The sequence below is a fragment of the Balaenoptera acutorostrata genome, chromosome 9 (genome assembly GCF_949987535.1).
Source record: "Balaenoptera acutorostrata chromosome 9, mBalAcu1.1, whole genome shotgun sequence".
NCBI classification, from domain to species: domain Eukaryota; kingdom Metazoa; phylum Chordata; class Mammalia; order Artiodactyla; family Balaenopteridae; genus Balaenoptera; species Balaenoptera acutorostrata.
This window is the reverse complement of record NC_080072.1, coordinates 81,992,854-82,014,584: the sequence shown is the minus strand read 5'-3', so window position 1 is coordinate 82,014,584 and position 21,731 is coordinate 81,992,854. Positions and strand designations below refer to the sequence as shown.

General features: G+C 35.5%; 1 protein-coding gene across 3 annotated transcripts in view; it reads right to left on the bottom strand.

The window, feature by feature from the left end:
• Window positions 1-21,731, bottom strand: part of DYNC2H1 (dynein cytoplasmic 2 heavy chain 1) — a 367,349-nt gene that overhangs the window by 210,231 nt on the left and 135,387 nt on the right. For all 3 annotated transcript variants that reach the window (XM_007191229.2, XM_057552950.1, XM_057552951.1), the window contains exons 62-65: window positions 14,829-14,970; window positions 14,138-14,247; window positions 7,279-7,377; window positions 5,816-5,939 (exon numbers count right to left, since the gene is read on the bottom strand). In XM_007191229.2, coding sequence (XP_007191291.2) covers window positions 5,816-5,939; window positions 7,279-7,377; window positions 14,138-14,247; window positions 14,829-14,970 — 475 coding nt within the window. The remainder of the gene's footprint in view (window positions 1-5,815; window positions 5,940-7,278; window positions 7,378-14,137; window positions 14,248-14,828; window positions 14,971-21,731) is intronic.

Genomic DNA, 21,731 nt, shown 5'->3' with positions numbered 1-21,731 from the left:
GTGGGAATGTAAATTGGTACAGTCACTGTGGAAAACAGTATGGAGGCTACTCCAAAAAATAAATATAGAACTACCATATGATCCAGCAATTTTACTGCTGGGTAAACCTCCAAGGTAAACAAAAACACTAATTTGAAAAGTATATGTACTCCAATGTTCATAGCAGCATTATTTACAATAGCCAAGATACAGAAGCAACCTAAGTGTCCATTAATAGATGAATGGATAAAACAGATGTGATATATATGTATATACCATATATATATTAATATATATTGAAAATATATACACACACACATACACACAATGAAATGTTACTCAGCCATAAAAAAGAAAGAAATTCTGCAATTTTCAGTAACATGGATGAACCTAGAGGGTATTATGCTTAGTGAAATAAGTCAGACAGAGAAAGACAAATACTCTATATTGCCACTTATATGTGGAATCTAAAAAATAAAACAAGTCAAAGTATATAACAAAACAAACAGACTAACAGAAATCAAACTAGTGCTTACCAGTGGGGAGAGAGAAGGGGAGAAGGGGAAGACAGGGATATGGTATTAAGAGATGCAAACTACTACGTATAAACAAGGATATACTGTACACCAGGGGTCCCCAACCCCTGGGCCGCGGACCAGTACCACCTGAACCATCCCCCACACCCTATCCGTGGAAAAACTGTCTTCCGTGAAACCAGTCCCTGGTGCCAAAAAGGTTGAGGCCGCTGCTGTACAGCACAGGGAAATACAGCCAGCCACTGTTTTGTAATTAATTTAAACGAAGTATAATCCATAAAAACATTTAATCACTATGTGTACAACTGAAGCTAATATAATTTTGTAAATCAACTATACTTCAATTAAAAATTATTCAGTTAACTAATTAGTTAAAACATAAACTCAGTTTAAAGGGCCTCAGCTCGGGTATACTGGCAACTTACAATGAAAGATAGATCACCATGGGAGACTGCACCTTGTCTCAGTAAAAAGGTATTCAGAGATGCTTTTTGTAGAAGATGGACTTAACGCTGGGTGATTTTAGAATGGTTCAAAGAAAGAGCGGTTTTGCTGGGGAATGGATGCTATCAGAAAGACCAGACAATTCTATGATTGGTATCAATAATTTTGTTGATATCTAGGAGGTGTCAGAAATGGTGTCAGACTAAGCTATATGGGTAAAAAAGCAGAAGTCACTCATATTAGCAGGGAGAGGAGGATGTTTAGTTATTTCTGTGGCATGGAAAGTGTCCTCGTTTCTGTGCGCTGACATGCTTATGGTCACAGAGTGACCTGCCTGTTGATGGTGTTCTGTGAAATGGTTTATGTTCAACAGGAGAACACCATGGTCAAGCTGTAGAGCCTGGCCAGCTTCCAGCCCATAGTAGTCAGGTGCTGCTTTTTTCTTTCTCATTTATGCAATGTACAAATACAAGCAAAACTTATCTGTTATAAGGCAGGAATGTGGTTATCCTTGTGGGGGACAGTGGTAAATAAGGGAGTTTGGAATGCTGAAAAAGTTCTGTATCTTGATCTTATAGAAGTGTATTCTAGAAGGGTGCTTATAGAAGTGTATTCCATTTGTAAAAATCATTAAGCTATACATTTGTAAGTGTATCTCAATAAAAAGTGAAAATTAAAAAGTAACTGATTTTCTCTTGTAAGAAGAGAGGAGGGAAAGAACACTCCTGCCATCCTATACTATTTGACTGTGTAACCCACCAATGCATTATTCTGATATAACATTTTTAAAAATATTTCAAAATAAATGTTTCATTGTATATATAGACCCTTGGACATAAGTCTCCTATACTACTCTTAGAAAATATTACATGTAGAACTATAAAAGTCCAACACAGTCTTAACTGTATAAAGTCTTAATTTACATTGGAGTTAACCTACGATGGAGTTAATTTTGACTACGTTTTTCTCCTGGGCACAAAATCTGTACTGTACTTTAGAGAACTGTGGAAACAGAATGATTAGGCACAAGTACAAGATTTGGTCTCATGTTCTCTTTCCAGGGGAAGCCTCAATTTACATGGCTATTATTTTGGTTTCTGAACCTGGATCAGGCTTGAGTATATTTTGTTTCGATTTTTTTGGTTAACATATCTAATAGATTTGGAGCACCTGTATGTACAGATATATTAATTGGCTATGTTTATTGTGATGCCTTGATGACTTCTGTAACAATTAGCCAAAGATACAGGCAAGATCTGCCTATAAAGTGTACCCAAATCTGGCCAATATTTATAGTTGAAAGAAATGCATCATGCTAGGAAGTGAAAAAGAAAGTTATTCTTTTTACAGCAGGCAAGAGTGCTACACAATTTTATCTGTCTGGATTTCAAAATAAAAGTTGCTTGAACATTTATTATGACCATGAAACTTAAACCAGGAAGTGGCCACCACTGCTTCCACAATGCTTGACACAGCGATGATTAAAAATATTTTGCTCACAGCAGATAGTTGAACACTGCTAATGATTATTAATTATTTCTTTTTTATATTCCCCTGGGAAGAAGACGAAAATCAGTTCATCTCTTATATGCAGTATACCTTAACAGGTCCAAACCCTTCAGAAATATATTATCATCTGAATTAGAGAAATCCAAGTACCATGTGAACTGCCATATGGGTACAAACATTCCATCATATAGGTAACATCTTGGTAATGGTCTCCACTGATAAAATTGCTCACATTGTACTGTAAACCTTTCAAGCTTAACTAACTAAAGATGATGGGACTTACATGAAGATAAACAAAAAACCCGGCCACAAAAATAATCAAATCAACATTGCTCAAGGAAATATCCCACAGCCTATTAAGAATAAACTGCTGGCTTTATAGCCACTATATACAAAGAAAGAAAACCAACAACTGAATACCTTCTTCACTTACTAGAAGCAGCATATTCCACACCTGAAAATTTTACTACAGCCTAATAATTTATCTGGTCAACAAACATGTGGCTAAGTTTGAATGGCAGCTCCTGTAAAGCTGCAAGTAGTGCAAACTCTGGAAGTAATACAAGCAGTTGTAAACCAATCCTTGTCTTTGAGCCCTATATCTTACAGATGCACAGAATTACAGATGTCTACAAGAAAATCTCACAGATAAGAAAATCCAATGGAATGTTACAGCCATCCACTATCCAAAGGTAAAATTTTTGGCAACCTATAGCATGGAATATTCTGTACAATGAACTGGCTTCAAGTAGTGCTCTTGGCTATAAAGCATGTCACCCTGAAAATAACTGAAATATACCAGTACAGAGATTAATGGGTCAGAACTGGTGAGCTACCTTAGGGTTTCTCAACCTCAGTACTATTGACAATTTGTACTGGAAAATTATTTGTTATGAAGAGATGCCCTGTACATTTTAAAGATATCCTTGGAATAGACGCACCAAGTTGTTACAACCAAAAATGTCTCCAGTCTTTGCCAAATGTCCCCTGGGGGACAAAATCACTACCATTAGAGAACCATTGGTCTAGCTGTGTTCAGGCCATTAGGCCGCCTAGACTCAGCTGGGCTACCAAAGACATACCTATATGGAGAACCACCCTCTAGAAACAGATACAGCAATTAATCACAAGGTTACTCTTTATGTTGCACATACATATGCCTGTATGAAGCAGTCGTGCCTAAAGTGAAGAATTTGGTCTAAAAGAGCCAACCAAGAATGTTTAGCTATCATCTCTACTATAACTCTCGAATCCATACTCAAACCCCAAATGGAAATGAAATAACTGTAAAGGATTAGAATGATTAATAAAAATAATTTTGACATCTATTGCTAGTAAAACTTAAACTATTTGCCAACTACACTAGCCTCTCCCTCAGCAACTTCTACATAGCTAGCTGGTCAAGCGGTCTTCAGCTATTTGACAGTTGCAAACTGCTATATCTATCTTCTGCCTTGGCTGAGCTACTAGGAACACAGGAAACAGGAAATTTAAAACAATGAGACTTTGACGAGGAATTGTACCTTGCTCTTCTTTTTGATCAATACACATTTGAGGGGATTTTTGAACTGCATAAATTTGAGGAGGAGAAGTACATTCTATTCCTATTACTTGTGCCTGTTTTGACATCACTATGTAGAAAGGCAGTTCATGTTGCTTAGATTAAGAACACTGGGACGTAAATGAAGTTGGACGCAGGCTTTGTTTTATGTCTTTCTAGGACAACCATCCTCTGTCCCCACAGGAAATGTATGATGACAAATGGCTATTCATGAGGAACTCAAAACTGTAGAAAAGGACAATCTGAAGTATACTCAAAGGGGATAACAGACTTCAACTGATGTGACATGAACACATGTGACTCTGGATTGAAGGTGGAAAAAGTAAGGTAGGGGCAGAGGTAACTCTCTTTTTCTCAATGAAGTGAACAGAAATTAACAAATTGACCCAAACAGCACTGAACAACTATCTGGAATAGTGGTTCATCATGTGAACCAATCATGATGTAGAATATTATCATTTTTTACCAGATCCAATTTTAGGGGACCTTGTCAAACTCCATTCTCAGACAATGCAGCAGATATGGCTAAAACCTAATACCAATAAGAGCTCATCGAGATATATTTAATGAGCCCTCAAGGGTCAGCATATAGACTAAAGAGAGTCAAATCCAGATGATCCTAAAGGTTCATTTCCACCCCCTTTAAGATAGCATAGCAAGAGGTAGCTCAACAGATCTGAATTAGCTCCAGTAAAGAACAGACTGAGACCAGAGACTGAACCCCAGGAAGTAAGTCCAGGTTACATTGGCAACAGTCCCACTACTAGAGTTCTTTTCATAACATATCAACCACTGTTAGGCTAAGCATACCTATTTGTGGGATAACAGGTGATCAGTAAATAGTGCATTCTTTGCTATTTCTCTGCTTTGCCCCCAATAACTCCAATTTTCTAAACTTTGTGGTGCTAGCAAAGTGTGTGGTGTAAGTAAGTGTATGTACTTATATATAATATAAGTACATGTCTATGACATTTTGCACAACATGCTCTTACATAACTTTTCTAATATCAAAGTCTGGGTTAGGTGCCTGCACAGAAAAGAGGTAACGTAACAGTCCTAAGACCAGTATCCTTAGAGAGGCCTGCTTGCAAGGTTGGCCCATAACCATTGTATGGGAATTTGGATTTTGTTAAGGTGCTCACCATTCCCAGAATAGGTAAGAGTGGCCCACTGTGCTTAAACTATTTGTACAAACAATACGGTTTATGCTGAACACCTGCCTTCCTTTGGGGAGTCTGGAATTTTGCTACCTGCTAGACAGAGTGTGCTTACATAATAAGCGCCAATAAAAACTCTGGACACTGAGTCTCTAATAAGCTTCCTTGGTAGACAACTTTCACACGTGTTGTCACAACTCAGTCCTGGGGGAATTAAGCACATTCTGTGTAACTCCAATGAAAGAAGACTCTTGGAAGCTTGCACCTGGTTTCTTGACTCCTGACTTCACCCTATGTGCCTTTTCTCTTTACTGACTTTGCTTTGCATCCTTTCCCTGCAATAAATCTAAGCCATGAGTGCTGAATCCCTTCAGTCTTCCTGGTAAAATACTGTTCCTGGGAATGGTGTGGGAGACCCTGACATGGTGCCTCTTTCACAAAGGCACTTTAAGTTTTTTACTTGCTGTTACTATTAGATTCTGATGACATTACTATAATCCACTCCCCAAAAAGTTTTCATCTCTTTAGATTCAGTGAAAAGACAAAAAATGTCAAAGTTAGTTAATGAAGTTAATTATTTTGGATTTAAAAAATAGTTACTCTCTGGAAACTGTCAAATATTCATTTACCTTGAGCAACCAGATCTCGTCTCAATAATGGATAAAGAACAGGTTCTACACCATCCATTTCTTGTATAATAAGGGTTTTCCCAAAACGTACTGCCAACTCAAGAGCTGTGATAAAGTTACTATCCTAAGAGAATAAATAAGAATACATATGAATTCCTTTATTACCTTAGATTTACAAAAGTCCTTACAGATAATGAATGAAGCTATTAACAGGAATAACACAAATATTTTAAAATTAATATGTATGTTAACAATACAAATTATTCATGATTGCTTTTCCAGTTATAAGTACTTGGTGATGAATCAATTTAGTTGAATAAATTATCAAATAAATTCATAAATAATTTAAATAGACATAAGAAAAAAAGGATTTTTACATTAACAATAAAAAAGCCTTTTTAAATTTTCTACTATGATTTCAAATTGATGCAGAAATTTCAAATTCTACATGCAATAAGTTACTCATCCAAGTATTAATCAAAACTACTTTGGTTGTATTCAATATCATACATTGAATGGAAGAAGAAAGACAAGATGATGAATTCTAGTAAACTTATCTTGATGTGATAGTTCTAATTACTGTGAAAAGAACCTTTAGATAAAATTCTATAACCATGCAAGAATTTTTAGGCTTTCTGGCTAGGTAAAGAGTCATTTTAAATACCATTCCAAGCCTCCAACTGTGGTTAAAAAAAAATTTTAAATTTGGATAATAATTATTAAGACCTCCTACTACAACCATAAGTGACATTAAATATTTTATATATTATATAAATATATTACAATTATTCTTAAACACAAGTGAGTTAGATATCCCCATTTTGTAAGTGAAGAACATTTTAAAGAGGTAATTTTTCAAGCACCTGAAGCATATCTACAAAAATTAATCATACACTAGGCCTTCCTCAAAAAAAAAAAAAAAAAAACTGACCAAAAATAATTTCTTTGGCAAGATAAACATGACAGTGATAAGTCAGTACACAAAACACGATGATTACATTTCATTGACCAACTGTCAAATCTTGGGACACAACAAAGATGCTCATTGATGAGTTACAGGAACAGGAAATTAAAAAGTCAAGGAGGTTTTCCTAATTCTCCAAACTAAGTAACTTACTTCTATAGCATCCTATCCTTGTCTTTAATCATAATTTAGTGTAAATGCTTATTTAACTGTTTAGTGTAAGTAATTACTTAATTGTCATCTCCATGAGGGCAGGAACTACTCACTTATAAATTCCCAGGGCTTAGATCAACACCTTGCATATAGAAGCAATCAAACAAATATTCTTATTCCTTTTTACAAATTAGAAGACTAAAGCTAAGAAAGCTACATTTCTTTCCCCAGGACCCATAGCAGGTAAGTTATAAGACTCAGTTTTGAATCTATGTTTTCTGATTATAGTTCTTTTCACCACAAGATGCCATTACTAGTTGGTATCTAAATTATAAGTAATACACACCTGCTGGTTAATAACTTCCAAACGTGAGTCTTTCAAATGTGTCTTTAACCATTCTGTAGCTTGGGAAGAAGGGTCTATAAGAAATGGGCAAACTCGACTCTAATCAAAAAAAAAAAAAAGATTATAAGCTTTCATTAAATGAAAATAATTTTCTAAAAATTATTAATCAATTAATGAGTGAGTTTTTCTCTCAGGCTTTAGAGAACACAAATATACAACTACAATGAGGAAATAAGGGTACAGTTTTAAGTGGCACCAGAGGTTACACTAATCAATTTTACCAGGAATTAATACTAGGTAATTAAATTTAACCACAGTAAAGTGAATATAGTCTTATTTACTACACAATAACACAGAAAATGTATATTAACAATACAGTAAGCAGGAGTTCTAGTCTTAAGTTGATGCCATTTGTACCTCTCTTTTTGGTTTTAAAATACACAGCCAAGTCATTCCCTAACTTTAGATATTCTTTGGTTGAATAAACCACAGAGGACTTACAAGAGAAGTATGAGCTAATCATAAATGTATCGCTGAAATAATTAGCAATAAAATTATTTATATTTTAAGACTAATTTCTCTAAAGTACTACACAGTTAATATTACAAAAGGAGTATCCTAGAAGAGAAAATTACATAAGATGATAGGTTAAGATCTAACAAACTAGGAACTAAACTCATTACAGAACGCCTTGCACTAATTAAACTCTGAAACAAACAGAAAATTAGAAACCTGGCATTGTGCCCTATACAGACAATGCCATTTAGCAAATGAAAGGAAGCCAATTATACATTTATACATCTGATCAATTTAAATATATGTAAATATATTTAAATAAATATGATAAATTTTAAACCATCTAATAGTCATTGTTACCTAGCAAATTAGATTTAAATAACAACTGACCTTATTTTTCTTAAATTTTCACATTTATTTGAAAAATGTAATGCAGTTGTGTGCTATAGGGATAAAATAACACATGAAAGTCATAGTGAAGTGAAGACTTAGAACTGGGGTAGATCTAATAAGAACATGGGTGTTATCTTAGTGGCATACCAAGAGGGAGAGGGATGGTGGGGATCACATGCCCTGGGGATTAACAGCATTTTATCAGAAATGCTGTTTAAAATTGCCAGCACATGGTGATAATAAAGAGCTGACTGACTTTAAAACAGCTTTATTATTGTTTTAAAATTCTCTCTAGACAATGCAGCCTCCTTTTACCTGCCCCCAGAGTGGACCACTCCCACCACAGCTCCCCAGTGTTACCCCACTGTATGATCTTCCCCCAGCATCTATTTCTGGAGCTATCCAGAAATAGCAAAATAATATGGCTAGTAAATAGCTTCTTAAGTATTACCAAAGTATTACACCTAGGTTTTAGATCTCATTTTATGCTAGCATTCAATAGCAAACATTCCACAAGTAAACTAGATTTTGCCTAACCACAAAAATATTTATTTTAAATTTTAAAAAAGTTCTTGCCCATGATTTCAAACTAATGATCTGATGCAGTTAAAAAGAGAATAAGATAATGTTTCAAATAATCATGTTTTTAGCACAGAAAATATGCTTAAGAATTTCAAAGAATACTTACAAGTTTGTGTTCATCTTATTTATACTTCTCCAGAGATTTAGAGAAGACCTCTGAGGTATATTTTAGGTCTGTGTTCCATGATTAAATGTGGTAAAATTCTATATTTAACAAATTATAGTAGATCCAAAAATAGTGAGCTTTCATTCATTCGTGCTATTCATTCATCTACCATATGTTGAATAATGATTATAATAAGACAACACGAGAGATACAAAAATTAATAAGATACATTCCCTTACCCTCATTGGCCACACATCTAATAAAGAAGCAAAAAACCGAAAATTTTTTCAATCAAAGGGGACACAAAATTCTATAGGTGGATCACAGGCGGAGTTAGGAGAAGCTGCTAGGAAGCAATTCAAGTCAAACTAGGTCAAAAAAAATAGGACTTAGCCAGGCAAAGAAGTAAAAAAAGCAAATTAGGCCAAAACAACAGCCTGATTGAGAGAAGAATGAAAAGCCTGGGAGTACTTGGAAAACTACCAGTAGTTTGGCATAGTTGGAATAAAAAGTATAGACAAAGATGATACATATAAAATGGCAGGAGTAATCAGAGGTCTTTCTGATCATGAAGAGCATTTTATGCCATGTTTAAGGATAATGAAATTTTTATACTGCAGGTAATGGATAGTCACTGAAATATATTAATCAAGGAACTGTGATGATCAGATTAACATTTTAGGAGGATCACTCCAAAATAAAGGAACTGATACAGGGGCAGGGGACCAACTGCTATAATAATGTATTTATCCAGGTACAACATGATGAAGGCCTAAGTGAAGCCACTGGCAGTAGATGTGGTTAGAAGAGAATGAATTCATGACACATTTGAGAAGTAGATTTGACAAGACTTGCTGAATAACTAACTGAATGTAAAATTAAAGAGACAAAGTAAGAATGAGTTGCAGATTTGCAGTTTGCATTACTGGACCAAGACTGTGACATCTCCAGTGTTAGGAAATAAAAGAGAAGCAGGTTACAGGGAGTGGGTGAGGAAGAGAAACAATTATTAAAGTACATAGCTACCTTTGCCTAGCATGCATGCCCCACTCAATGCATTTCTCATGGGATTATCAATCATCTAGCACTGCACACAAGGGATGAGCAGGTGACCCAAACTAACCAATCAGAATCTTTTTGGGGGATGACAAATACTGGAAAGGAAGGGAAGAGATATCTTTAGTCTGAGAACATAAATTGTGATAATGGTAAACCTGGAGTCGCCAATGTCTATCCTTAACACAGGGTAGAAAGAACCTATCCAAGAATAAACCCATCTCTTAAGATGGAGAGAGAGAAAGAGAGATGTCCTGGTAACACCATTCGAATCCTGAAGCTAGTCCTAATCTTTTGAACATCTCAGTTATTTAAAAGCATAAGTTGCTTTAAAAAAAAAAAAAAAAGTACTAAAGTTGGCCACTAAAAGATTCTTTTTTTTTTTTTTTTAATTTATTTTATTTTATTTATGGCTGTGTTGGGTCTTTTGTTTCTGTGCGAGGGCTTTCTCTAGTTGTGGCAAGTGGGGGCCACTCTTCATCGCGGTGCGCGGGCCTCTCACTATCGCGGCCTCTCTTCTTGTGGAGCACAGGCTCCAGACGCGCAGGCTCAGTAATTGTGGCTCACGGGCCCAGTTGCTCCGCGGCATATGGGATCTTCCCAGACCAGGGCTCGAACCCGTGTCCCCTGCATTGGCAGGCAGATTCTCAACCACTGCGCCACCAGGGAAGCCCAAAGATTCTTGACTAAAAGTTTTTTTAAAAAAATGATTAAAGACAGAGCTTGAGCTAACTACAAAGCTCCAGGTAACAATATCTAACAGGAAATTAGAACTATAGCGCTCAAAACAGAGGTCAAAGGCTAGAGACACATGATATCTATTGGCAAAAGAAAATGATTAGGTAGTGGACATTTTTGAAAGAGATTATTTTTTTTCTTCTAGTTTTACTGATATAATTGGCACACAACACTGTGTAAGTTAAGGTGTACAGCATAATGACCTGACTTACATACATCATGAAATGATGATCACAGTAAGTTTAGGAAACATCCATCATCTCATACAGGTACAAAATTAGAGAAATAGAAAAAAAATTTTTTTCCTTGTGATGAGAACTCTTAGGGTTTGCTCTCTAAGCAACTTTCATATATAACATACAGCAGTGTTCATTATATTTATCATGTTGTACATAACATCCTTAGTGCTTATTTATCTTATAACTGGAAGTTTGCACTTTTTGACTTTCATCCAATAAGAAAAAGACTATTTTTAAAACATCTATAAAACTCTATAATTTTATTTTTATTTTTAATAACCACAAGTGGGATAAGAGTAGAAACACTTTGTAAATAAAATTAAAGCTCATCTTTTGATAAGATAAGGAGAATTATATTAACAGGAATAACAAAGTAAATAAGTTAAAACATATACAGAAACACACACACATATCTTTGAGAGGCAGCCTTACAGCACAGACTGGCTAGATGGCAGTGTTTGAATCTTGGCTGTACCTCTTGACAGCTCTGTGACCCTGAACAAGAAACTTAATCCTTTTGTGTCTCAACTTCCTTATCTACAAAAAGGGATAATACATGTAGCTACTAAATAGGGTTGATTTGAAAATTAAATGAGTTAAGTGTTTAAGTGCTTTACTTGTATTAATTCTTAAATAATAATATATGAAGAACATAGTAAGTACATGTAAGTGTTGATTATTATTATGCATTTGGGATTTAATGAAAAAATGTTTTCCCTATGCAATTTACCTTTACAATTTTATATTCTTTAGACTAATAGCAAATTAGTTTGCATTTCCTCAGCATACACTAAATGGCAGGAAGGGAAAAAAAAATATCAGAAATTGAGTGGTATAAAGAAAACTAATTTGACACTGAACTGTCCATAAACAATAAAAAAAAATACCTAGTACATCTTCACAAGAAAAATTTATAATACTGTGAAATTTAAACCAAGAAAAATTTACAACACTGTGAAATTTAAATTAATCATATTTTTCCATCTTCTTTCTGGATGCTTTCACTCACACCTCTCCATAGTGTCTAATAGTCTCATACTCTCCATTTATCCCCTGAGTTCCACAATATTACAAAGATCATGCAATTATCTTCCAAACCAGGACACGTTTGAGAGTAAAGAAAAAATTATTAATAATCACATCAGGAGAACAGGTGTAAATAATAGTCCAAGCAATCCAGGACACCATGGCCAAGATTTTCCCCTGCTCCTCAAGGACATAGGTCATATGAGCTTTCTGTGGCAGATAATTATTTGACTACTTCCTCACCCAGACAACATATGTACTTCAATAGTTAGCTTAACCCAAATATGAGAATTCCAAGCATCTTTTGTTGTAAGACAAGGAACAATTTTGGACATAAAAGGCTATCCTTAGCACCAATAAGGGACTGAGTGACTATAGCCTTTGAATCTGGGAAATCCCGCACTGAATTTCTGAAAAGCTTTATTGTAGTTAATGAGGAGACATGCTATATCTCTGAATCAAAAATACATTTAATTCATCACACCTAGTCATTTTTTCTCAGGGAAGACTCCCAGAAACCCAATTTGTACATATTTAGACATCTAACTTCATATCACATGGTAATGTTAATGAGTAGATGTTATAGACTTGTATCCAACCACACCCTCAACTACAACAGTTTATTCTAAATCTAGTCTACCTTAGAATTAAGATAAAATGTTAACCATAATGGAAAATTCATTTCAACAAAATGACTAATTACTCTAACAAATTTTTCCAAATGGTTTTGTTTTGTCATATAAATGCATATAAGTGTCTGGAAGAAACTTGGCAATATTAAATACAAAGTATACTAAGCTTGTTATTAAAATTAATTTCAAAGACAATATCCCCCAAATTCATCACGAAAGACAATTTAATTCAGAATACAAAAGTAAATATTTTCAATTACTATTATCAGTAAAAAATAAAAATTATTGTGATATATTTTTTCTAAAAGCCTCTGATTTCTTATGGAATAAAAAAGAAAAATTCTTAAACTAGTATTTTTTGTTTAGATCTGCAAACAATTGCTTTCTTGGAGTACTGAAAAAGGAAGAAGAGGTGACTATGAAACCTTGGGAAAGGAATAACAAATATGATAAAAAGTACTAGGTTGTAATGAATTTAGATATATACACATTTAGAGTTACAGATTTGTAATTCTAGTGTGAAAAATAATAATAAAAATGTCTAAAAAATAAATTAAAGTTTAAGCCAAATCAAATTAAAAGAAGGCAAAATTGTTTAATCTTTGTTCAATGACTTTTATGCTAGTAAGACACCAACGTATAGAGTCAAAGCATAGTCAGCTGATTAATAGGTCAAATCAAACAGAATAAACTATCGAGGAATGAACAGGGACCACAATTCATATTCACAATATGAATCTTATAATAATATAGCTTACACTGCCTAAGGAGAAACATTTAATGTTCATATTTTCTTTGAGATGTGGAGTTATGGGATAAAGAAATGGTGTGTGGACAGAGAGAAGGGTTGTAGAGAGAAAAGAAAACACTGGTAATATAGAGTATAAACTGTTGAGATAAAAATAACAGAAAAAACAAAACATATTTTCAAGGGGGAATCATTATCTTCTAAATTCTGTATCAGAAAGGTAAACTAAAGTAAAGGTAAAAAAATCAAACTTCATACAAAGAAATGATTTGCTTGTATACAAGATTTTGAATTTGGTTTTCACATTCATTGCCAATTAAGGTATAATTGTTTCAACTTTAAACAATTACTATTTGGAAACATATACTATGTAAAAGAACAATTTTCCAAAATATGCACATGGTTATCTTTAACTTATAACCCAAAACTTATCCATCTTCACTTTCCATAACTTTGTAAAACAAAATGAAATAAAAGTATAAAATTTTTATTTTTAAAATATACTCTAGATGAAAGAACTATATAACCAAATGAATCAAGTATCCCTAAAACATTTCTATTATTATCAGGAAGTTCAATTTAAAATATTTTGCCATCAAAAAATACCATTTTTATTTATACTTTTATATTAAGGTAAAAAATAAATTACACTGAAGATTTTAGAGATGCTACCTGAATCACAAATGGATTTTTATTAGCAAAATATTTTTACTTTTACTTAACTAAGACTAACTGTGAAAGCCTAAGGATTTGAAGAAGGTACTTCATGGAGCAAGCTTCAAAAGAAACATTTCTAATGAGAAAATTAAAGTAGATTAATTACCTGTAAGATAACAAGAGCATTTTCTATGGAAAGGTCATCTGATGGTAGGCCTTCACTTTTCCAAATTAACTGTTCACTTTCAGTACAAAGAAATCTCCTCAGATCAAATTCTGAAAAATTAAAGATATCAATAATACTTTACTACAATAATCTTGTGCTTGATAAAAGAAAGGGAATAAAACTATTCATAATATACTCAAACAAAAGTCCCATGATCATTCTTAATACGCAATTCATTCTTCTGCATTTAGAATCAGAAACTAAAGAGAAAAAAAGTTTTAAAAAGTGCAAAGGAATGAAACTCAAATTATATTTCTTCTATCAAATGAATGTTTCACAAGTATAATAATTTGCAAAAACCACAAAATTCACAAAGAATTTTGGAATTCCTACATCTCATCTTACCATACGAAATTAGTATAAAAATTTTAAAAAATGTTTAACTGCATTCATACAACATCAAAATAATTCAGTGGTGTCAGTTTCAAAAAGAGATTTTATGGGTAGAAGAGTCATTATAATAAAGCGATTCTCAGAACATTTTTAGAATTTAGCAAATCTAAAGTAGTTATGGTATCCTTTAACTTACAGAAAATTTTCCTCATTTAAAAAAAAAGTAAAATGACAAAACTCAAAAGATGTGCTTTTTAGTATATTGAAATTTCAAATTTAAGAATAATTAAATACAAACTTTCAAGACCAGCTGACTTGGACCATTCTACCAAACAGGTTTTTCTCAGACCCTCAGGAGCAGCAGAAAGATATGTAATAAATGCAGCAGCTAGCTGAGCTCTTTTAGGAAGAGTAGCTAATTCCTCTGTTATCTCTGCAACCTGGAAAAAAAAGGAGAGAGCAACATATGGATATGTTCTAAGATAGAAAAAAATATTGATAGCTTCACAAATTGAAGTTTTGACTATAGAAAAAATCATTTATTGGTTTAAAGTAATAACATGTCTGAACAAAATTGGCGAAATGTAAAAATACCAACAAGACCTCAGACCTTGCTGTGATATTAAAACAATGTATAAAATCCCAACATATCTGTAAAGAAGAATATATTTTGTCATTGAAATTTCCTAATAATTCTAATAAATACTGTGAATTAGCATCACTTTGTAAAACATGATTTGGATACACAGAGTATGAGCAAAGGTATAAAACAAAAATTAAGCATGGAGACTTTTTAATTAGAAGCATAGTGTGGCTAATGCATAAGCCTGAGCAGAAAGAGTACCAAAATAGGAATAATGAAAAGAGAAAGACAGAGTTGACTGGAAGCAGGAAGATTTGAAAGTCTTCCCATGCCATGCAAAGTAGCTTCAGTTTTAACCTGTGGTAATAATGAGCCACTGAAAGTGTTTAAACAGAGCAGTGAGTGATGTAATGAGACTGGGTTTTAGAAAGATAATTCAGCTGACAAATAAGAATCAACTAATTAAAGGGTCAGATAGGAGAAAGACAAGTCAGGAGAATTCAGGTGAAAAAAGAAGAGCATTAAGGATGGAAGACAAATATGAGGGATATTTGCAAAGGGATACAAATTAACAGAAGGAGTCTAAGATAATCCACATATTTTTAGTTTTGATGCCTAGAAGAAAGGTGCCTTGTGAGACATAGGAAATAAAAGAGATTTCATATAAGAAAAGAAAATAAGTTAATATAGACATGTATTTGAGTTCCTGAGACAGCTGAATGCCAATATCTAAGGTGTAGTTACAAATATGAATTTAAAAGTCAGCAGACTAGAAATATAGCTCTGGTCAGCATCATCATTTGGGTGATATTCTTAAGACAGGATGAGAATTCCCAGAATATTTGCAGAGAAAGGAGCTGAGGAAGAGAATACTGAGGGGGCAATCGACATTATTGGATAAGCAGATGAGGAGGATCCAGCAAAGGCAGGAATCTAACTGCTTAAAAAAAAACAAAAACAAAAACAAAATCAAACAAATGAACAAAAACAAGAGACAACACTTTAACAAAGCTGAAATAAGAGAGAATTTCAAACGCAAATAAATAGCTGACAGTGTCAAATCCTAAGAGGACTGTCTTGGTAAAGGTAAGTCCTAAAAAGGCTCTAAACAGTACTAAATTTTCCACAACTCATTTTTACCCTTACCTTTTCCTAACTAAAAGAGGAATAGGTTGCTTTGTCTAAAATCCATTCATATAAAGATATTTTGCTTAAAGATTAATTCACAGCAGAGCTTCAAGATAGCAGAGGAGTAAGACGTGGAGATCACCTTCCTCCCCACAAATACATCAGAAATACATCTACATGTGGAACAACTCCTACAGAACACCTACTGAATGCTGGTAGAAGACCTGAGACTTCCTAAAAGGCAAGAAAGTCCCGGTGTACCTGGGTAGGGAAAAAGAAAAAAGAAAAAACAAAGACAAAAGAATACAGATGCGACCTGCACCTCTGGGAGGGAGCTGTGAAGGAGGAAAAATTTCCATGCACTAGGAAGCCCCTTCACTGGTGGAGACAGGGTGTGGTGGGGGGAAAGCTTAGGAGTCATGGAAGAGAGCGCAGCAACAGGGGTGCAGAGGGCAAAGCGGACAGATTCCCGCACGGAGGATCAGTGCCGACCAGCACTCACCAGCCTGAGAGGTTTGTCTGCTCACCCACTGGGACAGGTGGCGGCTGGGAGTGGAGGCTCGGGTTTCAGAGGTCAGATCCCAGGGAGAGGACTGGGGTTGGCTGTGTGAACACAGGCTGCAGGGGGCTAGTGCGCCTCAGCTAGCCGAGAGGGGGTCCGGGAAAATGTCTGGAACTGCCTAAGAGGCAAGACACCATCGTTTCAGGGTGCGCAAGGAGAGGGGATTCAGAGCACCATGTAAATGAGCTCCAGAGAAGGGCACAAGCCGTGCCTATTAGCGCAGACACCAGAGATGGGCATGAGACACTAAGGCTGCTGCTGCAGCCACCAAGAAGCCTGTGTGAAAGCACAGGTCACTATCCACACCTCCCCTCCCGGGAGCCTGTGCAGCCCACCACTGCCAGGGTCCTGTGATCCAGGAACAACTTCCCAAGGAGAACACACGGCGTGCCTCAGGCTGTTGCAACGTCATGCTGACCTCTGCCGCTGCAGGCTCAACCCGCATTCCGTACCACTCCCTCCCCCTGGCCTGAGTGAGCCAGAGACCCCTAATAAGCTGCTGTTTTAATCCTGTCCTGTCTGGGCAGGGAACAGATGCCCTCAGGTGACCTACAAGCAGAGGCAGGGCCAAATCCAAAGCTGAACCCCAGGAGCTGTGCGAACAAAGAAGAGAAAGGGAACTCTCTCCATGCAGCCTCAGGAGCAGTGGATTAAAACTCCACAATCAACTTGATATACCCTGCATCTTTGGAATACCTGAATAGACAACAAAACATCCCCAAATTGAGGCAGTGGACTTTGGGAGTAACTACAGACTTGGGGTTTGCTTTCTGCATCTAATTTGTTTCTCGTTTTATGTTTACCTTAGTTTAGTATTTAGAGCTTATTATCACAGGTAGATTTATTTACTGATTTGGTTGACCTCTTCCTTTTTTTATATATATATTTTTTTTCCTTTTTCTCCTTTTGTGAGTGTGTATGGATATGCTTCTTTGTGTACTTTTGTCTGTATAGCTTTGCTTTTATCATTTGTCTTAGGGTTCTGCATGTCCTTTTTTTTTTTTTTTTAGTATAGTTTTTAGTGCTTGTTCTCATTGGTGGATTTGTTTTTTGGATTGGTTGTTCTCTTTTTTTTTATTACTTTTTTATTTTTTGTTTTTAATAATATTTTTATTTTTTAATTTAATAATTTTTTTTTCTTTCTTTGTTTTTTTTCCTCCCTTTTCTTCTGAGCTGTGTGGCTGACAGAGTCTTGGTGTTCCAGCCAGGTGTCAGGCCTGAGCTTCTGAGGTGGGAGAGCTGAGTTCAGGACATTGGACCACCAGAGACTTCCCAGCCCCACATAATATCAAACGGCAAAAGCTCTCTCAGAGATCTCCATCTCAACGCGAAGACCCAGCTCCACTCAATGAGCAGCAAGCTACAGTGCTGGACACCCTATGCCAAGCAACCAGCAAGACAGGAAAATAACCCCACCCATTAGCAGAGAGGCTGCCTAAAATCATAATAAGATCACAGATAACCCAAAACACACCAACGGACGTGGTCCTGCCCACCAGAAAGACAAGATCCAGCCTCAACCACCAGAACACAGGCACTACTCCCCTCCCCCAGGAAACCTACACAACCAACTGAACCAACCTTACTCACTGGAGGCAGACACCAAAAACAACGGGAACTACGAACCTGCAGCCTGCGAAAAGGAGACCCCAAACACAGTAAGTTAAGCAAAATGAGAAGACAGAGAAACACACAGAAGATGAAGGAGCAAGGTAAAAACCCAACAGACCAAACAGATGAAGAGGAAATAGGCAGTATACCTGAAAAAGAATTCAGAGTAAGGATAGTAAAGATGATCCAAAATCTTGGAAATAGAATGGAGAAAATACAAGAAACGTTTAACAAGGACCTAGAAGAACTAGAGAGCAAACAAAGAATGATGAACAACACAATATATGAAATTAAAAATTCTCTAGAAGGAATCAATAGCAGAATAACTGAGGCAGAAGAACGGATAAGGGACCTGGAAGTTAAAATAGTGGAAATAACTGTTGCAGAGCAGAATAAAGAAAAAAGAATGAAAAGAATTGAAGACAGTCTCAGAGACCTCTGGGACAACATTAGATGCACCAACATTCGAATTATAGGGGTTCCAGAAGAAGAAGAGCAAAAGAAAGGGAATGAGAAAATATTTGAAGAGATTATAGTTGAAAACTTCCCGAATATGGAGAAGGAAATAGTCAATCAAGTCCAGGAAGCACAGAGAGTCCCATACAGGACAAATCCAAGGAAAAATACGCCACAACACATATTAACCAAACTATCAAAAATGAAATACAAATAAAAAATATTAAAAGCAGCAAGGGAAAAGCAAAGAATAACATACAAGGGAATCCCCATAAGGTTAACAACTGATTTTTCAGCAGAAACTCTGCAAGCCAGAAGGGAGTGGCAGGACATATTTAAAGTGATGAGAGAAAAACCTACAACCAAGATTACTCTACCCAGCAAGGATATCATTCAGATTCAATGGAGAAATTAAAACCTTTATAGACAAGCAAAAGCTAAGAGCATTCAGCACCACGAAACCAGTTTTACAACAAATCCTAAAGGAACTTCTCTAAGCAGGAAACACAAGAGAAGGAAAAAACGCTAAAATAACCCAAAACAATTAAGAAAATGGTAATAGGAACACACATATTGATAACTACCTTAAATGTAAATGGATTAAATGCTCCAACCAAAACACATAGACGCCTGAATGGATACAAAAACAAGACCCATAAACATGCAGTCTACAATAGACCCACTTCAGACCTAGGGACACATACAGACTGAAAGTGAGAGGATGGAAAAAGATATTCCATGCAAATGCAAATCAAAAGGAAGTTGGAGGAGCAATTCTCATATCAGACAAAATAGACTTTAAAATAAAGACAATTACAAGAGACAAAAAAGAACACTACATAATGATCAAGGGATCAATCCAAGAAGAAGACATAACAATTGTAAATATTTATGCACCCAACATAGGAGCACCTCAATATTTAAGGCAAATACTAACAGCTATAAATGGAAAAATCAACAGTAACACAATCATAGTAGGGGACATTAACACCCCACTTTCACCAATGGATAGATCATCCAAAATGAAAATAAATAAGGAAACACAAGCTTTAAATGATACCTTAAACAAGATGGACTTAATTGATATTTAAAGGACAGTCCATCCAAAAACAACAAAATACACTTTCTTCTCAAGTGCTCATGGAATATTCTCCAGGATAGATCATACCTTGGGTCACAAATCCAGCCTTGGTAAATTTAAGAAAACTGAAATCGTATCAAGTATCTTTTCCGACCACAATGCTATGAGACTAGATATCAATTACAGGAAAAATTCTGTAAAAAATACAAACTCATGAAGGCTAAACAATACACTACTAAATAACCAAGAGATGACTGAAGAAATCAAAGAAAAATACCTTTGATTTCAAAAATACCTTTGAAACAAGTGACAATGAAAACACAACGACCCAAAACCTAGGGGATGCAGCAAAAGCAGTTCTAAGAGGGAAGTTTATAGCAATACAATCCTACCTCAAGAAACAAGAAATATCTCTAACAAACAACCTAAACTTGCACCTTAAGCAATTAGAGAAAGAAGAACAAAATAATCTCAAAGTTAGCAGAAGGAAAGGAATCATAAATATCAAATTAGAAATAAATGAAAAAGAAATGGAGAAAAAAATAGCTTAAGATCAATAAAACTAAAAGCTGGTTCTTTTTTTTTTTTTTTAAAGAAGGCTAGATGTTGTCCATACTTGCTTAGCTTTTTTTTTTTTTTTTTTTGAAATTCACGGTCTTTTATTTATTTATTTATTTATCACTGTGTTGGGTCTTCGCCTCTGTGCGAGGGCTCTCTCCAGCTGTGGCAAGTGGGGACCACTCTTCATCGCGGTGCGCGGGCCCCCCACCATCGCGGCCTCTCCTGTTGCGGAGCACAGGCTCCAGACGCGCAGGCTCAGTAACTGTGGCTCACGGGCCCAGTTGCTCCGTGGCATGTGGGATCTTCCCAGACCAGGGCTCGAACCCGTGTCCCCTGCATTGGCAGGCAGATTCCCAACCACTGCGCCACCAGGGAAGCCCAAAGCTGGTTCTTTGAGAAGGTAAACAAAATTGATAAACCACTAGCCAGACTCATCAAGAAAAAAAGGGAGAAGACTCAAATCAACAGAATTAGAAATGAAGGAGAAGTAACAACTGACACTGAAGAAAAACGAAGGATCATGAGAGATTACTACAAGCAACTATATGCCAATAATATGGACAACCTGGAAGAAATGAACAAATTCTTAGAAAAGCACAACCTCCCGAGACTGAACGAGGAAGAAATAGAAAATATAAACAGACCAATCACAAGCACTGAAATTGAAACTGTGATTGAAAATCTTCCAACAAACAAAAGCCCAGGACCAGATGGCTTCACAGGAGAATTCTATCAAACATTTAGAGAAGAGCTAACACCTATCCTTCTCAAACTCTTCCAAAATATAGTAGAGGGAGGAACAGTCCTAAACTCATCGTATGAGGCCACTCTCACCCTGACACCAAAACCAAAGATGTCACCAAAAAAGATAATTACAGACCAATATCACTGATTAACATAAATGCAAAAATCCTCAACAAAATACTAGCAAACAGAATCCAGCAGCACATTAAAAGGATCATACACCACGATCAAGTGGGGTTTATCCCAGGAATGCAAGGAGTCTTCAGTATACGCAAATCAATCAATGTGATAAACCATATTAACGAATTGAAGGAGAAAAAACCATATTGATCATCTCAATAGATGCAGAAAAATCTTTCAACAAAATTCAACACCCACTTATGATAAAAACTCTACAGAACATAGGCATAGTGAGAACTTACCTCAACATAAAAAAGGCCATATATGACAAACCCACAGCCAACATTGTTCTCAA